This window comes from Miniopterus natalensis, chromosome 1 (assembly GCF_054644295.1).
Source record: "Miniopterus natalensis isolate mMinNat1 chromosome 1, mMinNat1.hap1, whole genome shotgun sequence".
NCBI classification, from domain to species: domain Eukaryota; kingdom Metazoa; phylum Chordata; class Mammalia; order Chiroptera; family Miniopteridae; genus Miniopterus; species Miniopterus natalensis.
Genome location: NC_142081.1, coordinates 78,512,662 through 78,534,819, shown reverse-complemented (window position 1 = coordinate 78,534,819; position 22,158 = coordinate 78,512,662). Strand labels below are relative to the sequence as shown.

Below are 22,158 nucleotides of genomic sequence, written 5' to 3'. Positions count from 1 at the left end.
AGGAGACATGAATATTTTAAGCTAAAATCAAGGTCCAGTGTGGTATCAGCTGGCTAGCAAAAGGATAAAACAGAGAGGCAACTATTAAAACTTAATCATTTAGTTAAACTAAGTCAAATTTAATTAAATGAAAAGAAGCTGTATACTTTAGGAAGCCCTCATACCAAGTGATGGAATTAATAGTGTTGACAAAAGTTTGAACCGATTTGGAAAAGGCATTATAGAATGAAGAAGAAAGATCATAGTCTACAAGAAGGAATTGTGCCCCCTTTCCTCCAACCCAAATGATTGGACAGTAAGTAAGAGTTGCTAATAAGCCTTTAATATCTTGGTCAGTTTATCACAGAGGACCATAAGTAATTCAGTGTGGGTAAGAGATAACATGTAGAGGGTGACATGATATCAGAAATGGGAGAAGGAGTTTAGAAACAACCCAGGGCTCAGGACGAGATGGACTGCTTCTGCTATTGGTGGAAAGTGTGGTCAAGAGTAGCAATGAATACCAGAAGCGCTTGTCTCCCAAGCAAGTGAAATACATGACCCAGTAAGAGAAATGTAGGCTTCACTCTGCACTGAGTTCCCTAACTCTGGTTAAGCCTCAAAAAAAAAAAAAAAGAAAAAGAAAAAAAATGTTAGGAGAACCCTGGCTGGTGTGGCTCAATTGGCTGAGCATCCAAGAGGTCACCAGTTCAATTCCTGGTCGAGGGTTAAAGGTTCAATGCTCAGTCGGGAGGTGTGCAGGAGGTGCCTGGTCAATGTTTCTCTCTCATCGATGTTTTTCTTTCTCTCCCTTCCGTTCTCTCTAAAATCAATAAAAACATATTAAATAATGCAACTGTTTGTGAAAAGGTATTATGACACATTTAATTAAGGAATCAATTTGTTGACATATAAACCAAATGGACCAAACAGGACAGAACTAATCAAACAGGACAGAAGCAATGGTCTAATCAAGCATCAACTGAAGACCTCCGATGCCAACCAGCAGGGCACCCAAACACAAATTTAGCGTGGGGGTAAGAGTCTTTATGTCTTTCGGTGAAGGCAAAGCCATTTGGTTGGCACTTCATAGGAATATCTTTCCACCAGGTCTTCATCATACGGTATGTGCCACGAGTCTCCAGTTGTTTGCACCACTGTATCATAGCAGAGAATATGCTGTTGAATTAAAAAAGAAACCAAACATTGAGAACAACACTAAAGGGATACCTGACCATTTCCCTTTCTTTTCTGACAACTTCTCAGTTTGCTTGAGAGACATATTCCTTGTCTTACTTAACAATGGATTTTCAAAGAGCAGCTAGGGCTGTAAAAATGAACCCTAGTATTAGGAGTTCCTTTTCTGCAGGGGCTTCATTTTTAAAGTTAAGGACCCTCTATCTGCATACACACATGCATGCACACACACCATACAGTATTCCCTTTGTTGCCTTTATTGGTTTTGTCTGTGAGAGAAAAATTCAAATATACAAAAATAGAGAAATAGTATAATGAACTCCCATGTACCCAGCTTCAACCATTGTCAACCCAAGTCTAATTTTATTTCATCCATACCCTACCCACTTTCTTTCCTCTGCCTCCACACTCCCCCACCCAAGATTATTTTGAAGCAAACCTCAGATATATAATTTCTTCTGTAATCAGTATGTATCTTTAAGATAAGAACTTATTTTGTAAATATAAGATTAAGACCATTATTACACTAAAGAATAATTCCTTAACATCATCAAAATTCTGTTTACATTTCCAATTATTATGTGCATACATATATTTTACAGTTTGTTTGAACAGGCATTGAAATAAGGTTATTACATCGTGACTGGCTGAATTATCCCTCAATTCTCTTTTTAGCTAGAGCTTCCCTTTCCATCTCTATTATTTTGGCAACCTTTTGTTGTTGAGGAAACCAAGTCAGCTGTCCTATATTGTTTCCCACAGTCTTGATTATGCTGATTGCATTTCTGTGGTATCACTTGATACTATATTTCTGTTGTTTTGTATATTTTTTGACCATTAGACCACATTTACCATTGGCTAGTGTATTTTTCTATAATAACTCACCTTTGAATATTCTCCCTTTGCTTTTACACAAAAGACATTTTTGTATGTACAGGTAGCTAAACTAGAATCACAGGAGAATTCAACTGAGACCAAGTTGTAGAAGTGTGTTAATCAGGAAAATCGAATTACTTAGTAAAAGTAGAAGCACGATGAACCATAGGAATAAGCAATTTTGAGCTATTATAAATAAATAGGAAAATAAAAATCACATATGAATATTTGTAATTGATAACATAATTGAAGCCATAATTGATGACATCCCAGGTGTTTTCAATATGTCAACTAAGGTGGGGTTGGCCTGTCAGAACTTTTGCTCTGGCAGATTTTCTGTTTCCAGAAACTGGCTAATTCCAAATACCAAACTAAAACTGAGAAAAATAAAGCACTTAGGATTGCAACATTCTTTGATTATGCCACATTCTTACTATGTACTTGACTCTGTTGACATTATGTAAAGAACAGATGACATACCTGAAAAGTTATTTTTGATCCTGGAAACCTATTAATAATTGCCAGCTGATGTCCCTGCTGCCACTTGAAGAACAGGCGTTGGGTCTTAGCATCAGGTAGACAAGCCTTATGGTCCCGGAGCAGATCTTTTGTGATAAATTTGCAGTGATTTCCTGAGTGCAGTGTGGCATAGAGAAGGAACGGATCATCCTCTGAGCTGAGTCAGGCAAAGAGAGGACACAGTCAAGCACACCCCTGAGGAGGCAGAGGGCAGCGTCCTTCACATGTTTACTTCTTATTCCACTTTCCTCAGAGGTGCTCTGCGTTCTTAACCGACATAATCTCGGTGATGCTTAGGAGCCACCTTAGCTGGGAGGCAACACGGATGGAAAGTAAGGGGAAGGGAATGCTGCTTGGGGCTCTTAATTGCTTATGAAGAATTATAACAGTAATTCTCTCTTCACACTCAAATGTTGGTTCTCTCTGTTCCCAGGGTATTTTTCCTATTTGCCTCATCCACCACAGAGCACCCCTCACCTTTCCTCACTCAAATTCAAGATAGTGATAAGGCAGGATGGCATTTTCTTGCAAGCCACCAAAAATAACAGGCTGCCCTCAAAGCTGAAACTGGTATTTCAAAGCAGCTTCTAGGTAGTCACCCAGATCAGCATCTGAAGTCCTCTCCTGCACTGAGAAGAGCCAGTGACTCAGTCTCCAACAGACCCTCAATATCAGCATCTACCACTTTAGTACATGTGCTGTAAAAACAGCAGTAGCTACCTTGGCTCAGGAGAGTCGAACTACAACATGTGCTATAATTTATGCCTTGATCCAAATGACCCAAAGTAGGACCACCTAATGTTTACCTTATACTGAAGTATTTCAAGTGAAATGATAAAATGACTGGAACCTGCCTTAAAAATCTCCAGGAAAAAGAGAAAGAAAAAAATAGCCCGGCCGTGCGTGGCTCAGCGGTTGAGTGTTGACCTAGGGTCCAGGTGTTCGGGGTTCGATTCCCGGTCAGGGCACATGCCCGAGTTGCGGGCTCGATCAGTGACTCTCTCATCATTGATGTTTCTATCTCTTTCTCTCCCTCTCCTTTCCTCCCTCTGAAATCAATAAAGATATATTTAAAAAAAAAAAGAAAAAAAGAATTTAAAAAAAAAGAAAGAAAAAAAGAATAAATGTGGGGGTTTCATGGAACAAAATTGGCAAATGATGGTAATTTTTGGAGCTGGGTAACAAGTGGGATTCACTATACAATCCTCTCTTGTGCACATATGAAAAGGCTTTTTTGGCACATTAATGGAAAATAGAATTAATGTTAAAAATGTAATATTCAAATCCAAAGCCACAGAAGGCCACTGGATCAATCTTTACAACTGGGTTTGGAATTTCAGCAGATACAATAAATACAGGCCCCAAATCAAGCTCAAGACCAATTCCAACAGGTTCCTGGGCTATAACACTTCGCATTTATCGAATTCTTCCACCAAAAATAATAATGATGATGATGACAGCAACTAACATAAATACTTTCCATGTACTTGGTGCTGTGCCAAGAATTTTATATGTATTATTTACAAGTATTACCTCATTGAATCTTCACAACATCCCCATGAGGGTTATATGTGAATAAAAGAAGACACAGAGAAGCGAAACACCTTTCCAGACAGGAAGCGGCAGGGTCATGATCTGAACCTGGGTAGACTAATTCCCAAGTTTGCACTCCTAGTGTCTACCCAATATTGCCTAACATGGTTACATGAAGAGCATTATTGTCTTCTACTCTTAGAGAGATGGAAGCGTCCCCCCCCATACATAAATAAAAGAACTTAGCTAAAGGAAAAAGGGATTTAGATTGGGATCTGAATGAGGGGTTAGTCTCCTGCTTCATGTATTGAGAGCTATTTTATCTTTTTTAAGAATAAATGGTTTGAGGAATACTCACAAATCTTGAAGTTATCTCACATTCAACCTAATGAAACCTAGACTTGGGGCTGAGGCACGCACATTATCCATGCAAAGTTGGAAATAAACTTTATCAGCATATAGTATGAAAAACAAAATGCATGTTAAAGTTCATTTGTGCTGCTGAGGATCTGTGCTCCTCCTGATTAGCTGCATTCTTCTCACTGTATGGACACTGCTCGTTTTGTTGCTCACCATGTTTTTCATATTCCTTTGGCTTCCTGGGAAGCTGCAGTCGACAGTAACATTCCTTTCATATTTAGAATAAAATCCAGGCCCCTTGCTTGTCTACCAGAGCCCCCGAGGTACTCTGTAATGTGGTCCCTGCCTTCTCTCTGACCTCGGAATCTACTACTTCCCCTCTTGCTGCTACAGCCCATCTATACTGGCGGCTTGCCTTCCTCAAACATGCCAAGCTCATTCCTACTTTTTGAATACCTGATGTTCCCTCTACCTGGTATGCTCTGCCCACCACCCCTCCCTTTTTCTCAAATGACTCACTGCTTACCTTCAGACTTGCCCCCTCCCAAAGGCTTTTCCTGACCATTCCACCCACTACCTGCTGACCTACCTCTACCTAATTCCTTCCGATCTACTCATTCTGCTTTATTGTCCTCATAGCATTGATCCCTGCCTGGAATTATGTAATTTGTTTACCTGTTTAGTTAAGTCATAAGATGTCAGAGACCTGTTGGTCTTGTCCACTTCTCCGAGAACACAGAAAGTGCTCTTATTTGTAAAACATATGTTAAATGATCTATTTAGGACCTTATGCATGCACTCTGTGTAATCCTCTCACTTCTGACTTTATCTTCCTCCCATTCCTCCTTTATCCTGATTTCTTAATCTAATCTATTTAAATTTATTCTGCTGTAGAAGCTATTTTTGTAAGTGGCTTCAAATCTTTTTTTTAAAAATCAGGTTGAATATACATACATACGCACTTTATTTTTTTAATTATTATTTTTAAAATATATCTTTATTGATTTCAGAGAGAGGAAAGGAGAGGGAGAGATAGAAACATCAATGATGAGAGAGTCACTGATCAAGCCCGCAACCCAGGCATGTGCCCTGACCAGGAATCGAACCCTGATCGCCTGGATCCCAGGTTGATGCTCAACCGCTGAGCCACGCCCGGCCAGCTACATATGCACTTTAAAAAACGGCAAAAATAGGAAATTAATAAGCAGATGACAGGGGCCTAGTGTAATTAAATTATTACCCTCAGTACTTACATGTTGTCAGCAAAGAAACAGCTGGCTTGCTTTTGCACCTTTTCCATCTCATCCTTTCTCCACCGGGCACACGGTATGAGCATGTGCTTCCGGCCCAGGACCAGCACTCGCAGATTCTGCTTGGCTAGTTGAGAGACCACATCCAAGAGCTGAAAAACACAAAGCCAGCCCCCAAGAGGGTCAAGGGAAGAAGAATCTCAGGTAAGTGGAGTGATTCTTCCAGCTGGTGATCTCAGTAGTGAAACACTTTCGGTAAAGGGTAAGAAAACATTCCTTAAAATAATTTCCATCTTTGTAAGTCTGAGGAAAATGCTTCCTTTTTACAAATTAATGTCTAACACCTGCCCAATGATCAGGCTCCACTGGATCCAGGTTATTGTTTTTTTTTAATAAGCATAAACTAGATTTGTTTTTAAACTGTTCCCTAGGTCCACTGGGATAGAGATAGGGAGGCCAAGGAGGGTGGGGTTTGTTTCCAATATACTCCCAACCCTGCATCAACCCAAACAGCTCAGCTTTTGCATATTTATGTATTAGCATTCTGCATAAATTTTCATTTGAATAAAGGGTTCTGCTTCTTATTTTTAAAGTTTGTAAGTAGTTGGACTAGATAGTGATTTTTCAGCGAACTTTTCCGTATCATGCTTCTGCTGAGACTGCTACCTTTCATCAGAATTCCTATTTTCTCCCAAAGGTCCGTCAACTTCCGTCTCTGGCCTATTTTCCAGTCAATGAATTTACCCCCATTCTCTCCACTTCCCACACGTCTTGTGTGCATATGAACTCCTCTTAAAAGTCTAGACTTGGCCCGGCCGGGAGTGGCTCAGCAGTTGAGCGTCAACCTAGGATCCAGGCGATCGGGGTTCGATTCCCGGTCAGGGCACGTGCCCGGGTTGCGGGCTCAATCAATGACTCTCTCATCATTGATGTTTCTGTCTCTCCCTCTCCCTCTCCTTTCCTCTCTCTGAGATGAATAAAGATACATTAAAAAAAAAAAAAGTCTAGACGTGGATTTTTAGTAAACCTAGTACTTTGGTGAACTTGCCTATAGTCAGTCCTTCATAAGGAAAGGTCCATATATTACATTCATGTACAACCTTTTAAACTAAGCTATTATATAAAACGAAATAAAAACTACTGAAAATGTATATTTTATGTTATATAATAGTATGTTAGAAATATAAAAGTTCTTTAATTTATAAGAATTGCTGGGCCTTCAAAAATCACAAATTCAAAGTCACTGAAGAAATCCTTAATTTTCTTGGGTCTTGGTTGAAAAAGGCACTAATTTTAGTATAGCTTCCCTTTACTAATAATTTTTTCCTGTGCAGATTTTCAGGATATAATTTAAAATTCTTCAATCAATAAAATTTTATTCGTTTGGTCAGTTGTCAAATATTGCTTTAGCACCTGTTATGTCTAATAGACATGTAGACTCTCTGACAATCAAATAGTGAATTAGCAAGGGCTGACATTTTAAATTACAGTTTAATGCTTTGGATTTATATTGTGTGTTTTTTGTCCATCCTACTATTCTTATTATTTTATGAAACAGTAGTTGGTTTTACTATGCCTAATGATTGATTCTAGAATTAAGAGACAGAATAGACACAAGTTACCCACTGAATGTGAGTTAATACTCAAGCAGAGACGTATACCAAGACCAGTGTGAGGACTTCAAACTCAAAGCTTTACAACCAGTAAAATATAATTATTTTCTTCAAAGCTAGGAATAATGGCTTCCATGTTCATTCAACAGTTATTTCCTTGGCCTCTCTATGTATAAGGCACATGGTAGGTATCACAGCCTACACAATTTTAAAAGACATGGTCCTTGCCTTTAGTGAGAGAGTACCTAATAATTTTCTTACCCAACACCAAGCTTAAGAAAACATATATGCTGACTCCACATATATGGGATGTTTAGTAAACATTTTCTGATTAGCTGAAGAATATGTACATGTCTATTTTTATCCAGTATAAAAGAAGCTCATTTTTGAAAACTTGAAAAATATAGACTAGAAGGAAGACAGGAGAGACCACCTGTACCTCATTACCCAAAGAGTGTTAACGCGTACAGGGTGTGGAAAAAGTACGTTTACAGTTGTGAGTACTCAAAACACAGAGTTTATTCTTGTATTACTATGTATTAATTATTGTATTATTTTCCATACAAACAACTGTAAACCTACTTTTGCCCGCCCTTGTATACATACATCAAGTGTATATATTACTATGTTTATGTGAGGGCATTAAATATACTCTCATAGTGACAGAAAACTAAATTGTACATTCTTTTATTTTTTTAATCCTCACCCGGGAATATGTTTTTATTGATTTTTAGGGAGAGGGAGAGGGTGAGAAGGGGAGGAAGGGAGAGGGAGAGGGGGGGAGAGAGAGAGAGAGAGAGAGAGAGAGATGCACCCCAGTTAGGAATGAACCCACAACCTAGGTATGTGCACTGACTGGGAATCAAACTTGCAACCTTTGGTGTAGGAGACGGTGCTCCAACCAACTGAGCCAGCTGGCCAGGGCCATTGTTTATAATATAAACTAAGAGGTATAACAAGGAAAGTAGCTAAAGACAAATAAGTATTAATTCAAAGTTAATTCCCTAGAATTTTACGTTTCAGGGGATATGGGTTGGGGAGAGAAAACATGAACACGTATAGTGTCTTCAATTTCCATTTAAAAACAGATTTACTGAGATATGATTCATATATAATAAAATTCACCTATTTAAAGTATATAGTTAAATGATTTTCTGTAAATTCACACATAAGTGTGTTCATCACCACAGTCAATTTTAGAACATTTTCATCACCTCAAAAGGAAAGCTTGTACTTTTAGCTGTCATTCTGCAACCCCTACCTCCTTAGCCCAAGCAACCACTAATCTACTTTCTGTCTTTATACACTGAACTATTTTGGACTTCCATGTGAATGGGATAATACTGTATTTACTAGTGTTTTTATTCTATGCATTTTATTATTTTAGTTAGGCTAGTAATCAAAAGCAAATATCTACACTAAGAAAGTATAGCTCATGAATTCAAACACCTCAAGACATTGAGAGTGCATGTGCTTCAGAATGCACTGATAACATTCCTTTCTTAAAGCTATGCTGAGGTTACAGATTATTTTCAATGACCCCAGATATAAAACAGCAACTGACTTCATTAAGAGAACTGACAATTACTTTTAAAAATTTCCATATGAATTCCCATAAAGTCATTGTAAAGATACAAAAAAAAATATTCAAACAAAAATAATTTTTGATACTGTTTATGTTTTCATGCAACTGGGAAGGCATGGGTTAAAGAGAAACACAATTGTGTCTTCACATTTATACCCAGGTTTAGATAAATGGCCTTGAGTTTACTAATAGAAAGTTAAAGATAGAGACTCCAGGAAGAGCAGAAAAGGCATAGCTTGAACTACTCTGGGGCACCATCTTGTGGCTGAGAGGTATCTGCTAGAAGCAGCTCTTTGAAAATGATGCACTCAAGGGGAATAAAGGAAAGACACAGGGAAGAAAGATGAGTGTACAGATTAAAGGCACTGGACTAAAACTTTGTGACAGTCTAGCTATGAGCCCACTTCCTCCGGGGTAAATTCCAAGGCTTGATTCAGTGGGTTGGGTCAAAGTCGTATTACTAAGAATAGTAAAGAAAAAGAAAATTTGCCTTAATTATATGTTAGATCAAAAATAAAACTGGGAAGACAGAGTAGATGTACTTTTCCCACTAGGTACAACTAAGAACCTCAGACATTAAATATAAAACAAACAAGACTTGGAAAGGTAGAGAGGAAAAGGAAAATTGGCTAGGGGCCTCAGGACATGTTGGTGAATTTGATGGATTTTCTTTTTGTCTCGTATATCCTAGACTTGAAGCTGAAGAAGCCAGCAACCTGGAAATGTCAATGAAAGCAGACAAAAAAAGACCAACAAAGGTATTTTCTCTCTGGCCAATGAACTAGGAAAGAGGCAGTCTACCAAGATTTAAAATGACACCAGCAGACTGTGTGTGTGTGTGTGTGTGTGTGTGTGTGTAATGTAATACCTAGAGCAATATTAAAAATGCTATACAAAGCGATACACTAAAAACCACTATGATTAAAAAACAAAACATTATAGATAGATAAAAATGGAAGTCTAAAAAAAGTTCAAATAGCCCACAGGAAGGCAGAAAAAATAAAACAGAAAAACAGAGATGACAGAAAACAAAAAATAAAGTGGCAGGCATAAACCCTAACATATCAATAATAACGTGAAATATAAAGGGCTTTAATACATTAATTAAAAGAGAGAGGATGGCAGAGTGGATTAGAAAATATGACCCAGCTGTATGCTATCTTAAAAAGCTCACTTCAAATATAACAGTATAGGCTGGTGAAAAGTAAAAGAATGGAAAAAATTATACAATGTAAATACTCATCAAAGGAAAGCTGGAGTAACTACATTAATATTAAATAAAGTAGCCTTCAGAGCAAAGAAAATTACCATAGACACAGAGGGACAATACATGATAAGAGGGTCACTCCACCAAGGAGACATAAGATCCTAAACAACAGAGATGCAAAAGAGGTGAAGCAAAAGCTTATAAAAGCGAAAAAAGAAATAGACAAATCCACTATTATATTTGGAGACTTCAGCACTCATTTATCAACAACTCAAGAACTACACAGAAAATCAGCAAGTATAGAGAAGTACTCAGTGCCACTATCCATGTTCATGGACTGAAGACTCAAGATAGTATATAGGTGTCAGTTCTCCCCAAATTGATATACAGGCTTAATGCATTCCTATTAAAATTCCAGAAAGATGTTTTTTTTTGTAGATACAGGACAAGATTATTCTAAACATATATGGAAAGACAAAGGAATAAAAATAGCTAAAACAATTTTGAAAAAGAAGAATAAAGTGGGGAAAATCAGTCTACCTCATTTTAGAGGGGTAGGCATACGTAGATCAACAGAACAGAATATATGACCCAGAAATAGGCCCACACAAATATGCCAAGGAAAGATAGCCTTTTCAATAAATGGTGTTGGAGCAATTGGACATGCATAAGTAAAATATGAACCTCTACCTAAATCTCACACCTTATGGGAAAAAAATCAAATCAAAATGGATCAATGACTTAAATATAAACTATAAACTATAAAGTTTTAGAAAAAAAAAAACAGGAGAAAAAAGTCTTCATGACACAGAGCTAGGCAGAGTTCTCAAGGTCTGACACCTGGAACATAGTCTGTAAAATAAAAATTAATAAACTGGATTTCATCAAAAGTAAAAATGTTTGCTCTGTGAAAGGCCCTGTTAAAAGGATGAAAAGACAAGTTACAGACTGGCAGAAGATATCTGTAAACCATATATCCAACAAAGAACTAACAGCTAGAACATATAAACTCTCAAGACTCAACAGTTAAAAAAAAAGAAGCAAACAATCCAAATAGAACATAAGCAAAGAACTTTCACTGGAGATAAGTACATGAAAATATGTCAAACATTATTAGCCATCAAAGAAATGCAAATTATAACCCAAAGAGGTATCCTTACACACCTATCAGAATGGCTAAAATTAAAAATAGTGATAACACCAAACGCTGGTGAGAATGTGGAGAAACTGAATCACTCATATATCACTGGTGGGAATTTAAAGTGGAACAGCCACTCTGGAAAACATGCAACTACCACATAACTGAGTGATTGCACTTCTGGGCATTTATCCCAGAGAAATGAAGACTTATGCTCACATAAAAACTTGTACACAAATATTTATCTACTTAGGTTTATTTGTAATAGTCAAAGACTGGAAACAATCCAGATGTCATTCAACAGGTGAACTGTTAAACTCCGTATATCCAAACCATGGGATACTCACCAGCAATAAAAAGGAACAAACTATGGATATCGCAACTATGTGGACTGATCTCCATGAAATGATGTTGAGTGAAAAAAGCCAAACACCAAAGGTTATATACTGGATAATTCCATTTATATAACATTCCTGAAACTGGAAAATATTATAAAGACTGAGAAAGATTAGTGGTGGCCAGTGGCTAAGGAGGGGGTGGGGTCAGGAGCAAAATGGGTGTGGCTATAAAAGAGCAACCTGAGGGATCCTTGTGGTGATGAAAATTTATCAATATCCTGGTTATGATATTATAACATTAGTTTGGCAAGATGTACTATTAGGAGGTGCTATGTAAAAGACACATGGGATTACTCTGTATTATTTCTTACATCTGCATATGAATCTACAAATATCTCAAAATAAAAAGTAAATAAAAAGCCAAAAAAACCTCCCCCAAAACCTCAAAAACAAACACAAACCGAGCTTTCATAGCAACGAAAAAGGGGTCTGTGACAAATACCTAATGTGTACAGGATGGTCAATATCTCAACAAAAGGCAAAATCCTCCCCTTGGGACTATAACCAGGGATTAGGTTTAAATGAGAGGGATGTGGAAATTCCCTTGAATTCAGGGTAGTCCTGATCAGAGAAGCCAAGATCCACTCTGGGCTGTCCTCAAACTGGAGAACTCAGACTGTGGGGACAGTTCTGGATTTGCCTCAGGTGTCTGAAGTAGAGCAAATAAACAGTATAGCTCATTCTAGAGAATATCTAAAATTCCAAATTGGTTCCAGAACTCTGGGTGCCCAGTACCTCAAGCCCCTATCCCTCTTCAACACCCCCCATTGCTCCTTAAGATGTCTAAAGGGTAATTCTCCAAAAATGAGAAGAGTAAGAACATATTTCAGCTTAATACTTGGTTCAAACATTTTCTGGTTTGGCTTCCATTCTAATTTGGTTTATCTCCTGTAGAAACAGATTAAGAGGGTTTTTTAACTAATAAGAATCACAGTTACTTTTGACATAAAACTGATGAAAGGTAGTTCCTGAGTTTAGGGTAAACTGCTCTTGGCAGGGCTACATGTGTAGAAATAACTGCATAGGGATGCTCAGGAAGTAGAAAAGCTGCCTGGAAGGTGGGAGAGGCCAATGACAGCAAGAGCTTTTCTGAGTAATCCTAAACAGCAAGAGTAATTTCCTTTCCCTATCCTTAACTTTTAACCTCCTCCTCTGCAGTCTCTGGCATTTCCTGCGTTGTGTGGACTGTAGCTCTTCAAAAACTCTAAAGCCTTTGGGGTCTGATGGCTATAGACACTGGAAGTTCTATGCCAGTTCTTCAGCAAGATACAATAGCTATAATCAATATACCTCGCATGTTCACTATAGGGCACCTTCAGGAAAGAAGGTTTTGGAAACAACCCAGACGTCCATCAACAAATGAATATATAAACCAAATGTAGTATATACTTATAACGGGATATTATTCAGCCTTAAAAAGGAATACGATTTTGATACATGCTACAACATGGATGAACCCTGAAGATCTTAAGTGAAATAAGCCAGACACAAAAAGACAAATATTGTATGATACTATTTATACGAGGTACCTAGAATAGTCAAATTCATAGAGACAGAAAATAGAATGGTGGTTGCCAGGGGTCAGGGGAGGGGAAATGGTGGTTATTGTTTAATGGGTACAGTTTCAGTTTGGGAAGATGGAAAAGTTCTGGATATGGATGGTGGTGATGGCGGCACAACAATGTGAAGTGCTTCATGCCATTGAACTGTACATTTAAAAACGGTTAAAGTGATGCATTTTATGTTATGTATATTTTAACACAGTAAAATGTTTTTTTGTAGAAATTTTAAAATATAAACAAAAGTAGGCAGAATAGCACAATTCGCCCATCACCCAGCTTTAGTAAGTATCAATCAGCTCATAGGCAATCCAATTTATCTGTATCACCTCCCACTTATGCCTCTCAGATTATCTGGAAACAAATCTTATCATTTCATTTAACCTGTAAATATGTCAGAATGTATTTCTAAACATAAGGGCTCTAAAAAATAAGTATGCTTATTTAAAGTACCATTATTAAAGTACCATTAATAAAGTACCATTATTGCATGTAAAAAAAGTAACAATAATTCCTTAATATCAAATATACAGTGTTTATATTTGAGTCATAATTTTTTTAGTTATTTCTTTTAAAAAAATCAGGATCTAAAAAGCTCCATACACTGCAATTTCTTCATTGCAGTTAAAGAAATGTTGCTGTCTTAAGGAATTTCACAGAGATTTTGCCAATGGCAACTTTATGGTAGCAGGTAAAATATTCTCCAGTCCTCTATATTTCCTATAAAGTGGTAGCTGGATCTAGAGACTTTATGAGACTCAAGGTTTTTTTGGTTGGTGTGTGTGTGTGCATTTAAAATTGTGGCCCCCGCCCAGCCAGGCATGACTCAGGGGCTGAGCAATGACCTAGGATCCAGGAGATCCAGGTTTGATTCCCGGTCAGGGCACATGCCCGGGTTTCGGGCTTGATCCCTAGCAGGGGCTGGGCAGGAGGCAGCCGATCAATGACTCTCATCATTGATGCTTCTATCTCTCTCTCTCTCCTTCTCCCTTCCGCTCTGAAATCAATAAAAAAGTATTTTAAAAATAATAATTAAAAAAAATTAAAATAAAATAAAATTGTGGGCCTGATAAGGTAAAAAGGTCAGTTCATTCATTAAAAATTAATGAGAACTGCCCTGGCCAGTGTGGCTGAGTTGGTTAGAGCGTCATCCTGAGCAGAAAGGTCTTGGGTTTGATCCCCAGTCAGGGCGAGTACGGAAGGCAACCGATTGATGTTTCTCTCCCTGCCCCCCATCTGTCTCTCTCCTTCTCTCCCTCTTTTTCTAGAATCAATGAAAAACATATCCTCAGGTGAGGATTAAAAAAAGATTTAAAAAAATTAATGAGGACTTTCTCTGTCAGTCACTAGGCAGGGGGTACTGGTGATACAGATATATTTATCCCTAATCTCCAGGAGTTAGAAGTCAAATGATTGTAATATAATGTAGTGTTAAAAGGGAGTACAAAGGATGGACACTTAAATCAGATTGGGGCTGGAGAGGATAGTCAGGGAAGTCTCCACAGAGGAAGAGAGAGCTGGGCTGAGTTTATGATGAATTTTCCAGACAGGGAATGGGAGTTTCCAAGGACAAGGAGCAGCATGTTGAAGGTGGGGGCTCGTTATTAGTATGCTGAATACAAGGAACTGCAAGCTGTCAAGTGTAGGAGGTGTAGGAGGATGACATGCATGAGCAGTGCCAAAAATAAGCCTGGAAAATGAATGTAGGGGGTCAGATCACAGGTGTCTTTGTAAGTCATGATGAATCTTTTACTACCTGGAAGGAATGGGGAAAAATAAAGGATTTAAAACAGGAGCATGACATGACTATCAAGTTGGAGATCAAAACTGGATTGCAATAGGGAGATCAAGTAGGGGCTTCTGCAGTAATTCAGATAAGAGATAATGAGAACTGAGACATCTGCAGTCCAGATGGAGAGAAGAGAGCTCTCTGAGTAAAGCAGAACTGATCAGATTTAGTCATTGATTGGATGTGGGAAATAAGGGATAAACCAAGGAAGATTTGGATTGCTGGATAGGTGATGGTAGCAAGATAGGGCCTCTGAGAGGGGAGCTGGTGATATCCCCAGGTGGGAGATGTCCAGTGGGTAGCCAGTTATGTGACTCTACTATTTAGGAGAGGGCTTTGGGCTGCAGATAAAGATCTGGAGTCATCAGGGAATATGCAATGTTAGGAACCATTAGCAAGTAGATGATGTGTAACAGGATAGGATACAGACTTAGAAGGGAAGAAAGCTTAGAATGAAACCTTAGGAATACTATTACTTAAAGGATAGAGTGATATTTTTTCTTTTTAATTAAATTTACTGGGGTGACATTGGTTAATAAAATTATATAGGTTTCAAGTGTACAATTCTACAACACATCATCTGTATATAGAGTGATTTTTTTAAAAGCCATTAGTGGAAGCTGAGGAATGGCCAGAGGGATAGAAGAAAAATGAGGAGACAGTGGTCTCTCAGAGATTATAAGGAGCATTTCAAGAAGGAAGGAGAGGCTAGGTGTATCAGTACTACAGGGACACCAAAATATGGCCTGCAACCTGGAGTCACTTTGATGATGCCATGGGTTGGGGGTAGGACTGAGATTTCAGTTGGTTCCCTAAACTCTATATGTATAAGGTTGCAGTTTGTTTCTCCAGAGACACTCTGCCTTACAAGTATGGCTCCATTTGGCTTACTAAAAGGAACAAACCAATTATGCTTTCCATTTCAGAGCGGTGTGGCTGTGGCTGGCTTCTTCAAAAGAGGTTTTTGGTTTTGTTTTTTTAAAGATGGAAGAGTCTTGAGAATATTTACATTTTGATCAGAAAAAACCACCAGCAAGGTAGATGCTGAAGATACAGGCACAGAAGAAATAATTGCTGGAACAAGGGTCTGTGAAAGCAGGCAGAGGGGGAATCTAGAGAATATGCAATGGCAGGAACCATTAGCAAGTAGATGATGTATAACAGGATAGGATACAGACTTAGAAGGGAAGAAAGCTGAGAATGAAACCTTAGGAATACTATTACTGGCAGGGAGAACCCCTCTTGCACTGAGATGGATTTGAGCTCAGACAAGTTGGTTTGATTGTGTGGTTGCTGCATGTGGGGGTATGGTGTATAGGTTGACATAAGAGGTCATTCCTCTTGATAACTTCTATTTTCTGTGTGCAACAGGAGCTGAGTCATTGGCAGGATGGTGGAGGAGGGTGGAGCAGGAGACTTCAGGACAGTGGTGCACGTCCAGTATAGCTGGTGTGAGATGGGGTGTGGAAGCCAAATGCAGATGCAGACAGTGTAAAAGCCCAGGCGAGGGTGGAGGCCAGGAGTGCCTAGAGACAGCAGCAGTTGGCAAAATAAGGAGATTTACAGCACTTAGTGCCCTGGCTACAGAGTGAGATGTCCAGTGTAGATAATGATTGCCCCTTGTTCCTTGTTAACATCTGGTAAAAGGCACTCTCAGATGGAACCATAATTGAAACATCAGCCTTCTAACTAATACCATTCTCCCTATCTGTTTACTATTAGAGACACCATTCCAAATTTATATATCAGCATAGGATCTGTGGTTTTGGGTTCTGGCCTGTGTCAGGAATTCCAAATTTCTATTTTATTTATTTGCTCAGATGTCTTTATTTATAAAATGTGAATAAGGTACCCTCCCACCATCCTTAACAGTGTTATTATTTATCCAAAAGTCAACATCAACAAAAATGTAAAATGTCAACACTCACATACCATTTGTATATGAAAAGATCTTTGGAGAAAGGATCTCAAAACCACCTGATTTCAGGACTGGCTCTCTCCAGCACTTCCCTCCTTTTAATGACTTCAGGAAACTAGAAGCCTATTTGATAAGGTGGTTCCAGGAGGCCACATGTTAATGCTGAAGTGCTTTCCTTCTTCAACCTACCTCTCCACCTTCTATCCAACCCCCACCCTTTAATGTGAGGGTTGGGGAATGGTGAGAAGCTGTACTTATCTTAGCCTTTTAGGACCCCCCCCCCCCAATTCTATTCAGCAACTTAGAGCAAAGTACTCCATGGATAATGTACCCAGTGTCATTCCCTGGCAGCTTCTGATGCTGTTATTTGATGTGTAAAATGAATGAATATAAACAGCTCTTCAGGAACAATAGTAAGTTCAGATTCCTGCACTCAGCCATGGACTGTTTTCTTTAAAGGATCTGATACAGAAGGAGAGCTTGATTAAAGTAGAAATTGTTTTCTCTGAAAATGGTCAGGAGCTGATACAGGTGCTAATTGTGACTGGGTGTGGTGTTTGAGGAGCAAGGCATCCCTTGATGCCTTAATGGGCCTAAGCTTTTGGAGGCCTCACTTTTCTCAGGTAAAACCATGCCAGGGCCCACATGAAGGAAGACGTGAAGTGATTTTATCTTTGACCTTCTCTTTACACATACACACAGCTGTAGTTCAGCACTGAGCTGCGAAAGGAGAGCAGGTTAATTTTAAAGAAAATGTTGATGTTAAAGAAACTTTGTTATTTATAAGTGGAGAGACTTAAAATTCCATAAAAAAACAGAAGAGAAATTCTTAATATCAGCACAAATTGCCTGGATACTGTTTCAACATAAAAGAATACCAATGTCTAATACCAGTTATACCTGAGTCTAAAACCAGGAGATACATATTGACTTTTTATGCTCTTGCTTCACTGAAGACAACCGCATAGTAACTTGGAACTTGAACTGGCATGGAGGGTGGGGGGTTTCCCACTGAGTCTGGCTGAATTTCAGGATATGAAGTATTAAGTCAAAGGCAGACAGAAAAAGCAAGAAAAGTAAACAACGATCCTACGGATCCTTTTCTTTCATGTGAATTAATTTGGGAAATTATTTCCCACAAACTAGGCAAACATGAAAACACTTCAGGACACAGACAATGACTGATGAACTCAATGGAGGCAGTGTTCTAGGACTCAGAAGGCCACAAACACAATGTTTATAATTAATGCACTGTGTTCTCCACAAAGTTCACAGCACAAAAAACAAGGTAAGTCATAACTTACACTAGAACAATGGAGTTTTCTACTTGTTTCTATGTTCCTACTGTCTGTAGGTAAGCTAATATCCAGTTCCATTCCCCTTTGTCTTTATTCCTCTCATTTTCCTCTTAAGCTAAGTTTTGCGAAGAGAATCCCTGTCCCAGAGATAGTCCTTAAGTACTGCTATATTCAACATTTTTCTGTGTACCTCTAAAAATGTCACCAAGGAAAAGAGTGTGGGAAACTAAAGTTGTGGCTTAAGGCTTCTCATCATGTTTTCACTTGCGTGCTACTCACTGGTGCTGTCACAGCCTCAGTTCTACCTTTGGTAGCTGTTGCTGCTTGCAGACAGAGGGAAATATAGATATGTCACTGTTTATTTAAAGGAAGATTGGTGACATTTCATTGCTGAAACTGTTAAAAAGCCAAATACCATGTAAGACACAGATTAGCGCTTGATGAAAATTAAAAGATGAGGAAAGGAAGTGTTTTACAGAAGTAGCAGAAGCTTGGTGAGGAGGGAGAGAGCAGCTTTCAGTGTGTGGCATTCAAGTAGAGGAAGCTTCATCAAGCTTGTGGTGTAGTTCCAGAGAGGAGAGGCTGACACTGAGCTGGAGTCCTGCTCCCATCTCTGGGACTCTGTGCTTTGAGGACAAGAAAACTTAAAACTCTGATAACTGACTGACTCTATAAAGCTCTTTGAATCTCTTTTAAGAAAGTATATACACAAAATACTATTACTTTATTATGTCATAAATGATCTCACTGATTTACATTCAACTTACCATGTCCTATATCCTGCTTTCGTCAGTCTTCGGTATTTTAGGGAGATTTCAATGATCTCATGTTGTCCTTAGTGAATGAAACAATTCTACCGAGGAAGAGAAATGCCCTTCCTGTCTTGGGAACATCCTGTCAAGTGTGGGATGTGTTTCCTGCATACCATGTCTTCTTCTATGCCATTAGCGCCCACATGATTATCCAGCCTTTTAGAAAACGATTGAACTGTTGGCCTGGATGGATTTCCCCAGCTAGCTGAGAGTCAGAGCTGTCTAGAAGACGGAAGGTTTGGCTCTTGACTCACAGTGTGATTTTTTTCCAAACATTTACATGCATTCTTTGGTCTTTTTAGTTTCTCTATGAAATACCTGTGTTCTCTTTATCACTGAGAGATGGGAAAGGATAATATTTTAAAGACCCAAAATGAATTGTAGGAAGATAAAATTAACTTATTTGGATGCAGATTAATTTCCAGTTTCAAAAGCTTATTAAAAACGTTCCCCCAAGGTTCTAGATTCAGTCCATGTACAGGGACTAACTTGTTCACACTGGGAAAGTATATAAACACATGCAGGCTCATAAGACACCGTTTAATGATTAGGGGGAAAAGAATATGATGAGTGGGGCTCTGGAAGCTTGACAAGTTGTGCAGCCTCTCCACGTCCACACTGATCCACGTATCTTTTGTCTTGGAACAGAGCCACACACATCTGTACACTATGGATACTGATTTTGTTTTCTGGAATAATACTGTCAGTTAAAAATATATAAAAGACCTAGGTATATAAAAGATACCTTGAACATCTCCAGTTAATGTCCCAAGCCATTTATACAGCCCCCCAGCGGAAGGGCTTATACATAAAAACTGAATAGAGACAAAAAAGAGACTTTTCCTATTTATATCTATTATTTAATAGTATAGTAATTAAGAGCACAAGCTTTAGAGGAAAACAAGATGGTGGTGTAGGTAACAGCTGTACCTGCCGCATCCGCAACCACATCAAAATTACAACTAAAATACAATCAACATCACTCAGAACCTCCTGAGATCTGGCTGAATAGAAGCCCTACAACCAGGGAACTGAAGAAGCATCGAGACCAGTAGGAGGGGCGGAGACGCGGGTGGATCGGGGCTGGATCTCTGAGACTCGGCCGTGGGCTCACACCCGGTGCCGCGGGTTAAAACACGGGAGGGACATCTCAGCGGTGGAGGCTTCCTGGAGGAGAGAGGGGTTCCAGCCCCACATCAGGCCCCCCAGCCGAGGGCTCCAGGGCTGGGAAATGACGTCCCCACAACTTAAGGCTGTGAAAACCAGCGGGGACTGTTGCTGAGGGTTGCAGAGGCTGCGGGAGTCCCAGGCTTTCCTCTTAAAAGGCCAGTGCACAGACTCACTCAGACGCACTCCCTCTGAGCCCCAGCACCAGGCAGCAGCGTGAAAGGACCTGGGACACTTGGGGAGGAACTGACCTGCTTAAAATTGGGGCAAGAGGTGGAGGGGCAGCTTTCTCCCAGGCAGAAGAGCTGGCAGAGGCAAGTCCTCCCCGCACACAGCTGGCAGGCAGGGGCCTTATTTGAATCTCCAGCACCTGACTTGCACCATTGGCCCCGCCCCTCCCACCTGCAGGCTCATCCAGGCCATTTCCAGGGGCTTTTCTGCGCAAGTGGCCTCTCCAGCCTTATGCTTAGGACTTTCCTAAAAATCTCTCAAACAAGCAGCAGCGGGCCCCATACAGCTTGATAAGCGGCCCCAGGCCTGGCACTAGTGGCAGCCTGCATTGGTTCAGAGCTTGGCCTCTCCTGGACAACACTAAGCCCAGCAGAAGTAGCAGCCAACTACAGTTTGCTGAGTAGCTCATGTTGGGTGGCCCTGGGCAAGGCACTGGCAGAGGCTGACTTTGCACCTCCTGGGAGGCCCCAGAGACAGTGCACCTGGTGGTCAGACTTGACCACGATGGATTATAATCCTACCACATCCATGAGTGACACACTCAAGGGGCACACTTGGTGAACACCAAAGCTCCACTGAAGTAAATCCTGCTCCACAGGGGTGTCTCCAGCACAGCAGCTCTTTGGATATGGTGGCAGCTGGTCCTTACAGGTGATTGGCCTGGGGGTCAATTCCTCCCAGGGACGCCAATAGCAACCAAGGCTCAATTACAATAGGTCAGAGCACACAGCCCACACAGGGGAGCACCTAGAAGGCCCAGCTCAGGTGACTGGGGAGGCTGAGCCACTGGACCCTACAGGACACCTACTACACAAAGCCACTCTACAAATTCCAGGAGACACAGCAGCTCTACCTAATACATAGAAACAAACACCTGGAAGCAGCAAAAATGTGGAGGCAAAAAAACATGTCACAAAGGAAAGAACAGAAGAAATCTCTAGAAGGGGAACTAAATGAAATAGATCCAAGCAAGCTAATAGATACAGAGTTCAGAATTACAAAAACAACTGAGAAAATCGATGACATAATAAAGTACCAATTTGAAATGAAGGCTACACAAACTGAAATGAAGAATAACTTACAGGGAATCAACAGTAGAATAGAGGACGCTGAGAATCAAATCAGCAATTTAGAACATGAGGAAACAAAAAACACCCAACCAGAAGAGCAAAAAGAAAAAAGAATCCAGAAATATGAAGAAATATGAAGATAATATAAGGAACCCTGGGACAACTTCAAGAGGCCCAACTTTCGTAGAGGAGAAGAAGAAAGACAGCAAGAAATTGAAAACCTATTTGAAAAAATAATGACAGAAAACTTCCCCTACCGGGGGAAAGAAATAGACTTACAAGTCCAGGAAGCACAGATGGTCCCAAACAAGAGGAACCCAAAGAGGCCCACAGCAAGACACATCATAAGTAAAATGCCAAAGGTTAAAAACAAAGAATCTTAAAAGCAGCAAGAGAAAAACAGTTAGTTACCTACAAGGGAGCACCCATACGACTGTCAGCTGATTTCTCAACTGAAACCTTGCAGGCCAGAATGGGGTGGCAAGAAATACTCAAAGTGATGAAAAACGTGGAACTACAACCAAGATTACTCTACCCAGCAAAGCTATCATTTAGAACTGAAGGTCAAATAAAGAGCTTCACAGATAAAAAAAGCTAAAGGAGTTCATCACCACCAGACCAGCACTACAGGAAATGAAAGGTCTTCTTTAAGAAGAAGG

The 22,158-nt window shown here is 39.6% G+C and overlaps 1 protein-coding gene across 2 annotated transcripts in view; it reads right to left on the bottom strand.

Moving 5' to 3' along the window:
* Nucleotides 1-300: 300 nt before the first annotated feature.
* PRORP (protein only RNase P catalytic subunit) overlaps nt 301-22,158 on the bottom strand; it is a 147,010-nt gene continuing 125,152 nt past the window's right edge. For both annotated transcript variants that reach the window (XM_016198441.2, XM_087815259.1), the window contains 3 exons: nt 5,718-5,866; nt 2,533-2,728; nt 301-1,158 (listed from right to left, as the gene is read on the bottom strand). In XM_016198441.2, coding sequence (XP_016053927.2) covers nt 1,027-1,158; nt 2,533-2,728; nt 5,718-5,866 — 477 coding nt within the window. In that variant the 3' untranslated portion in view covers nt 301-1,026. The remainder of the gene's footprint in view (nt 1,159-2,532; nt 2,729-5,717; nt 5,867-22,158) is intronic.